Here is a 7,941-nt window from a genome sequence, read left to right on the forward strand (position 1 = left end):
GAATATCTCGTGACAGTTGCACCCGTGGCCGGAAGATGACTATGAAGACGCCGGATAATGACTGAATCGAAGAAGCCGGATGCATGATGACTGTGACTCAACCGGATGATGACTGACTCCTAGAACTGCCGGATGGTGACTGTGACTCAAGGACTCAATCGGATAATGACTGCGGCATGCCGAGGGTACACTATATATTTAGAGACACAGCTGTAGCGCTGGATTCAGATGCATGTTGTTGCAGTTGTGCAGTTGAAAGTGTCTACAGTCGCGAGCAGTTGTGTATCATAGAACGTAGAATTGATTCATTGGTTAGCTACAGTTGATCTACTCTAGAGTTGTAGCTGTATCTACGATTTCGTACTAATATGCTTCTATTTGGCTTGTAATAAGTTGTCTCAGTCTGGACGCGCGTGATAGAGTCATGGTCAATCCAGAGTTGACGGATGCAGAGTCAGACGTAGAAGCTACAGTAAGATAGCATTGACATCTCCTGCATTAGTATTGGAGAAATGCTCTAGACAATTGCACAACGTTACAATTACTCTAATAAAAAATAAAAAAACATTTTGAGAAAATAGTGGGTATGTAGGGATGGGTATGTACTTAATCATGCTCATCTCCTACAACACAATCTTTTTACCTAAATTAGTTAAAACGCACCAGTCGTGTGTGACACTCAGAGTACTGGATTGTGATGTAGGAGATGAGCGTGATTAGGTACATACCCATCCCTACATACCTATCATTTTCTCAAAATGTTCTTTTATTTTTTAGGTAAAAAGATTGTGATTGAAATGAGCTCTAAAACTAAAGAGGGGTAATGCATCGATTATGTGTATGTAGTTTGAAATGGAAATGACAGTTCTAAAATAACTTTTTTTAGTAAACGTGTGCAGCTCGGCCGGGATTTCAATCTTTGATTGCATCTCCTAAACAACTCCCATGTTACGCTCAGCATACACGAAAGCACGTAGCAGCTGAAGGATGTACGTAATAACACTGATTGCATCTATAAACAACTCCCATTAACTAGGGTTCCACGGAAGAGATACACGCTTACATGCACAGAGAGTCAGACAGGACGCCGCGCCGTTGAACATAGTGGTACATGTTCAACTAAACGCAGCTGTAAGCAGCATGTAGCAGCAGGTGAAAGTGGCAGCTAGGCTTCCAAACGGTAGTCACATGTACACACGTGACCGGAACAACATGGCGTTGTGGGAAGCAGTACGTGGAATTGCATGGCAGCAGTTGACTGATACAAGGTGACTTTGCACATTTCTAGCTGTTGGGTCAGTGCAATTCTTCGGACAAGAGCGAATCGTTTGGTGTGACTCTCGTCGTTGTAACTGCTTCGAGTGAGGCGCTAGCCTGGCTGACAAAAGTGAAATGTGAAAGAAATAAATCGGGTTTTTTTACTGCCGCTAGCTGGCTTCTGAGGCGCTTAGTGTCAGCGGTGATAGTCTGGCTACCATTAGCAACGTTTGAAGTTGAGCGCTACGTGGATCCGAGATCTCTGTAATGAGTTCTGAGAGATCCCGTTCGGATACTTTTGTATGGAGCGCCATTTTAGATTCTTCGCATTCCTACATAGGGAGTGCTACCGCATGTGGTGTTATACGGTTTGTATTTACTCTACTCAATACACTAGAACTCAACACACTACGAAGACATACTACGAAGATACAATAGTTACGCATGCGTGTCACTACGCTATTAATAGAGTCACTCCACATCTCCCCTTACAGGTCGAGTTTCATCGGCCTCTTTATTTGACAACCAGTCTGGCTTCTCGTTTGTGGCCTGGTTGGTGCTGTTTGACCAGTTTCCGTATTCTGGGGAGTTTCGATTTCAGGTGAAGTGCCAAACTTTGGGATGGCTTTCAAATGTCCTCTATTTCTCCTCACCTCCCCTTTTTCTGTTTTCATAACATAGGATCGTGGAGTGTGGCCTGGACCGACGATTGTCCCTTGAGCTGGCTCATTACCTGACGTTAGCCAGACTTCCGTGTCCTTTTGTAGTTGGGGCAGGTCTTTAGCTCGATGTCTGGAGTCAAAGTTCTTCTTCTGTTTACTTTTGAAAAGATTGTCTGCTTCACGAAAATTCCTCAGATAATCCCAGTGTGGGGTGAGTTGTGCTGTCGACTGTGGCATCGTTGTTCTCAATCGTCTTCCCATGAGCAATTCTGAAGGACTGAGAGTGCACCAAGGCAGTGGCGTGGATCTGTAAGCCAGTAGCACGAGATGTGAGTCCTCCGCCTTTGTCAGTAGCTGTTTGATGGATTTGACCATTCGCTCCACGAGTCCGTTGCTCTGCGGGTACCTAGGGCTGCTGGTTATCATGACAAATCCATAAGCCTTGGAGAACTCTTTGGTTTCCCGAGCGATATACTGAGGTCCGTTGTCACTCCTGAGAATATCAGGGATGCCGTGACGGGCAAAAACAGATTTCAAGGCTTGAATTACTGCTAAGGCTGTGGTGGACGTCTACTTGATAAGTTCTGGATATCTTGAGAAGTAGTCAATGACAACAAGATAATGAGCTCCATTTAACTCCATCAAGTCCGTCCCACAACTTGCCAAGGAAAATCTGGTAACTGAGAAGTCATGAGTCGTTCAGTTCCTTGTGGATTCTCTTTTGCACATGTGGGGCATTGTTGCACCAATTGATGTATCTGTTGTGTTATCCTCGGCCACCAGACGGAGGTGTGTGGTCTCTGTCTGCAACGAACTATGCCCTGATGACCCTCATGAATTTTTGTCAGGACTTCTTTTCTGAGTTCGTCCAGAATCACTACACGGTTGTTTTATAGCAGTAGGTCGTTGTGTACCGTCAGTAGCGATCTTACTCTCCAAAACGGGATTAGAGAAGATTCCTCAGGACATTTGTCGGGCCATTGTGACTGACAGTACTGCATCACTTGGGCACACGTGGCATTTCTAGCTTGTGCTTCTCGGTACGTTGTAGTCTGTCCGTTGTAGTTGGTAAATTAGCAACTACCTCATTGATGAAGGTCTCAACGTCGTCCTGTAGAGAATCCTTCGTGATCTGTTCTTGTAGGGGTGCTCTTGACAACGTGTCAGCTGTATAAAGCAGTTTCCCAGGTACATGTTCAACCGTGAAGTCGTATCTCGCCAAACGAAGTCTAAAACAAACAATTCTTGGCGGTAACCTGTCTAAGTGCTTAGTGCTAAGCAAAAGAACTAACGGCTTGTGGTCGGTGTCGATATGAAATTTGCGACCAAGTACGTAATCCTGAAACTTATTGCAAGACCGTGTTAATGACAAAGCTTCCTTTTTCAATTTGCGCGTAGCGCTTCTCAGTATCTGTCATGGACCGTGATGCGTATGCTATCGGCTTCCATTTATCTCCGGCTTCTTGAAGAAGAACCGCGCCTAGACCGTGTGATGACGCGTCAGCGAATACTTTCACCTTCTTTTGCGGATTGTACAGCTCCAGGACAGTAGGACGAGTCAATTCATCTTTGATTCTTGTGAATGCTTGCTCTTGTGGACGTTCCCATAACCATGAGCATCTCGTACTCAACAGCTCTCTCAAAGGTTGACTTATCTCTGAAAGATGTGGTAAAAATTTTCCCAATTGGTTTGCCATCTCCATAAAGCGGCGCTATTCTGATACGTTCTTGGGCTGTTCTAGGTCTTGGATAGCTTTCAGCCGTGCTGGATCCGCTCTAAGACCTTTGCCATCAATAATGTGACCAAGAAATTTGACGGTGTGTACCCCAAACTCACATTTTGCCTTATTTAGAGTTGCTCCTGCTGCTTTGCAGTCGTTGTAAGGCCGAAGTCAGTCGGTCGTCGTGTTCCGTTTGACTTGTTCCGAATATGAGAACATCGTCCATGTGACATAATACTCCAGGTAGTCCCGAAAAAATCTTGCTCATTCGCCGTTGGAAAAGCTCGGGCGCACTAGCGATGCCGAATGGTAACTTGTTGAAGCAGTACTGTCCGTGAGGAGTGACAAAGGTAGTCAGTAGCCTAGATTCCACCTCTAGAGGTATCTGCCAAAACCCACTATTAGCATCAATTTTGCTAAACGTTGTGGCTCCCGCCAATTGAGCAAGTGTGTCATCCACTTTGGGTATGGGGTAAATCTCTCGTAGTACATTCTCGTTGAGGGGTTTCATATCCACGCAAATCCGGACGTCTCCTGTCCTTTTCCTGACTACAACCATACCAGCGCACCATTCTGTGGGGTCTTCCACTTGTGAGATAACGCCAATCTTTTCCATTCGATCTAGTTCTTCTTTGACTTGTTGTCTGAGAGAAATTGGAACACTCCGGGGGGTGTACAGCGCATAGGGCTTGGCTCCCTCTCTAAGCTTGATTTTGTATGGATCACCAAGATTACCCAGTCCCTGAAGAACTTTGGGAAATCGGTCTGGTATGGTGGTTCCTACACTGGTCGCTTGGATCCTGTGAACAAGTTGTAACGATGTGATAGCCGGTAACCCTAGTAAATTGGTTTTCAATCTCTGGACAACGAAGATAGTCTCCTCTGATGTCTTGTTATTCACTGATAGTGTACTTGTGAATTGTCCCAATGTCCGAAGAGCTGTAGATGTTGGTCCATACAAGGCTTTGGACGGTTTCTGCAACTTTGGCGTTTCTAACATTCTATGTGCCTCTTCTGTGATCACTGTCACCCCCGCCCCCGTATCTAACTTGAATGTTAGCTCTTTGCCTCCTACTGAAATTTTTGAAGACCATGTGATCCTTTTGGATACGTTCACTGGAAATACAGAGGCTCCGTCTCGACTCTCACTGTCCACAGTTTCGATTGTCTTCGAGAAACATTGAGCTCCAAAGTGACCCTTTCGGTTACACTTTGAACACCTGGCTTGTCTTGCTGGACAGTGGGCTTCTTTAGCATGATATCTTCCGCAGCGCTTACATTGGTGTCTCGCAGGTGGGGTTGCTGACTTTGACCGTCCGCCGCCAAACTGGTGTCTGCTTGCTTGCGATTTGCCACCTGTGGTGCCGCTTTTACCGCCTGCTGTGCCGCTTTTAGCGCCGTTTCGCACTTGCTCTATGACGATTGGATGGTCCTTGCTGCCGTCACCTTGCAGATGTTTATGCTGTTCTTTCACGGCTTCTCTCTGTCTTGTAGATCGTTTGACCTTCTCCAACGTAAGCTCAGCGTCACACTGTAGACGTTCTGATAGCGCCTGGTCTCTTATGCCAACGACAATTCTGTCCCTCAGCATTTCCTGTTGCAAACCTCCGTATTCGCATGTCTCGACCAGTTCGTACAAAGCTGTGATATACTGCTCGATAGACTCTCCCTCTAACTGATTTCGTCGATTGAAGCGCGCTCTCTCGTAGATCACGTTGCGACGTATGCGGAAAAATTCTTCGAATTTAGCAATAACCTCATCGTACTTCTTTTTGTTGTCTTCCGTGATGTTGGTGGAAGATAGGACTCCCTCTGCGTCCTCTTCCATGCAGTAGAGTAACGTGGACACTTGACGTACTTCGTCCGCGTCTGCCAGGCCTGAAGCGATTCGAAACTGTGTGAATCTTCTCTTCCACCTCGGCCAGTCATCTGGCTGCCGAGAGTTGAAAAGAGCTGGTGGTTCGAGTCGTATGAGTCCCACTCCTGTCGCCATGTGGTGCTATACGGTTTGTATTTACTCTACTCAACACACTAGAACTCAACACACTAGAACTCAACACACTACGAAGACATACTACGAAGATACAATAGTTACGCATGCGTGTCACTACGCTATTAATAGAGTCACTCCACACCGCACTCCCTGATACACGCATACACATCAATGCTCCTACAGCGATCTCCAGTTGCACGTTGAGAACTGCAGGCTCCTAGACCCATCTATGCCTGCAGCTGAGTCTGCAATCGTCTCCAACTAATGTTGGAGTGAATCTCCTTCGTACATCAACGACGTCAGGCTGGTCAACAGATTGCATGGTTAGGTACTAGACTTCACTCACAAAACGACGCCTAGAGACGAGTATTCAGTAATATCAATTGCTTGAAATGTTGTCACGGTTTAGGACGGCGAGGAAAGCACAAGGGTACACAAATCACCGGGGTCCGAAATCACCAGCAGCTTTGCATCATGGCCGGTGATATGTGTATGTACCCGACATGAGGTCTGGAGCATCGAGTCGACGGTCTGGAATCGCGAACAAAGCGCGAGGGTACACAATCACCGGGTGCACAAATCCCCGTAACATCGGCTCAGGAGTCTAGGTGAGTACCTGGTCATTGAGTGGAGTGGCAAAGGCCCCAACTGCGACAAATTCCATCAGCCACTGGGGTCCCGGTGGGACTTTGGGTCTCCACACCACAGTTGGCGTCGCAGTTGCATGGTGCTCCTGCGAGTACCTGGGCAGGCTCCAGAAGATTGCTCAGCACGGTCCATAGCTCCTGCGTAGTGCACAGGAACCCAGCCAACTGACTGGGGGCGTAACCGTAACGAATGGCAGCTCCTTAGCCATTTGCGTGCGTGCGTGTGTGTGTGTGTGTGTGTGTGTGTGTGTGTGTGTGTGTGTGTGTGTGTGTGTGTGTGTGTGTATGTGCGCGTGCATTTACAGTATATATATATATATATATATATAGTAAAAAACGTTTACAAATTTAAATTGCCTAGAACTGCGCAAGCGACGACCAAAGCGAGTTAGTGGTGTAGCTAGGGATTGGGACGGACGAGTCTGAACTGTCGCAACCTTTCTCGACTTCTTCATGCTTATCATCGCCATTTGTGTCTTGACCTTCGACTCCTACAATATCCAAGATGTTTCATCTGACTCTAATTCTTTACACTCGCTGTCATATCGGAGGGTGAGAAAATTCTTAAATCAACTGCATCTGGTACAAGTAAAATGGCTAAAAAAACAAAAGAAGGGAGAAGATGCTGAAAAAGGCTAGTAGAAGAAAACGACTACTATATTGCAGTTGACAGTAGACTCATTGAAAGAGATTGAAATTGAGTGATGGTCAGTTGAACTTACTGCATGGAAGCTGAACGTTTAACTATTCTTGGTGCAGATGCATTCGCATCTTATGACTGGCCGGTTTTTTTGCACATTGACAAATGCGAAATATTCGACACCTGCTCTCAAAAATACTGGAGAGCGTTAACAAGTCTTACCAAACTCTATGGCATAGTTGAAGAAAGAGGGGAGGAAAAGCAAGCAGAAGAAGAAGAAGAAGAAGAAGAAGAAGAAGAAGAAGAAGACAAAGAAAAGAGGACGAGGAAGAGGGACAAAGAAGAGAAATAGAGAACGAGAAAGAGGAAGCAAAAGAAAAGAAAGAAACAAATGACAAGCAAAAAGAACAGAAAATAGTTAGAAATATAGCTAGACTGAACACGTGCTAACTCGATCAGTACTAAAACTGCACAAACTATGTACGAAGACATTTCTAGCCCTTTAATAGATAATCTAGATAATATTACGTTAGCTAATTAGACTTCGATCTTACCTTGAGTTGGTATCTTCTTTCAAGTGACGAGAATGGGCCCTACTACTAAACTGTGACACTCCAAGAAAGGTTTGAGCCGCGCTTTGAATCGACGCGAGTATAGCACAATTAGGCGTAGTCTCGTTCCCCGAATCCCGTGCTGCGTTTGTATCCGATTGCGTGTGTCAGAGTCACGAATGCAGATGCCGTTCGAGTACATACGAGTCCCGTAGGTGTGCATTGTTTTTGCTACGCGTGGGCCTGCGGATATTATGACAAGCATCAAGTAGAGTCATAACATCAATTATCGAACACTCCCCGATATCGGACACTACTGGCGTACGGAAACCAGACGAAGATTTCTCACACGGTAACACCATGTGCTAGATGCAACTTGATCATGATCACTTGGCGTTTAGCTAATTTGCTGTTCACGGTGACAAAAGTATATCGGACACGCCCATATATCGGACAGCCGCCGCTTTTTG

The 7,941-nt window shown here is 45.9% G+C and overlaps 2 protein-coding genes across 2 annotated transcripts; both read right to left on the reverse strand.

The window, feature by feature from the left end:
• Positions 1–1,620: 1,620 nt before the first annotated feature.
• LOC134179065 (uncharacterized) lies at positions 1,621–2,645 on the reverse strand. The gene has a single exon (XM_062645968.1). The coding sequence runs from the start codon at positions 2,343–2,345 to the stop codon at positions 1,746–1,748; it is 600 nt and encodes a 199-aa protein (XP_062501952.1). The 5' UTR covers positions 2,346–2,645; the 3' UTR covers positions 1,621–1,745.
• A 1,119-nt stretch (positions 2,646–3,764) lies between these two features.
• On the reverse strand, positions 3,765–5,633 carry LOC134178513 (uncharacterized protein K02A2.6-like). The gene has a single exon (XM_062645387.1). The coding sequence runs from the start codon at positions 5,631–5,633 to the stop codon at positions 3,765–3,767; it is 1,869 nt and encodes a 622-aa protein (XP_062501371.1).
• Between the last annotated feature and the right edge of the window lie 2,308 nt (positions 5,634–7,941).

Source organism: Corticium candelabrum, chromosome 4 (genome assembly GCF_963422355.1).
Source record: "Corticium candelabrum chromosome 4, ooCorCand1.1, whole genome shotgun sequence".
Lineage (NCBI taxonomy): Eukaryota > Metazoa > Porifera > Homoscleromorpha > Homosclerophorida > Plakinidae > Corticium > Corticium candelabrum.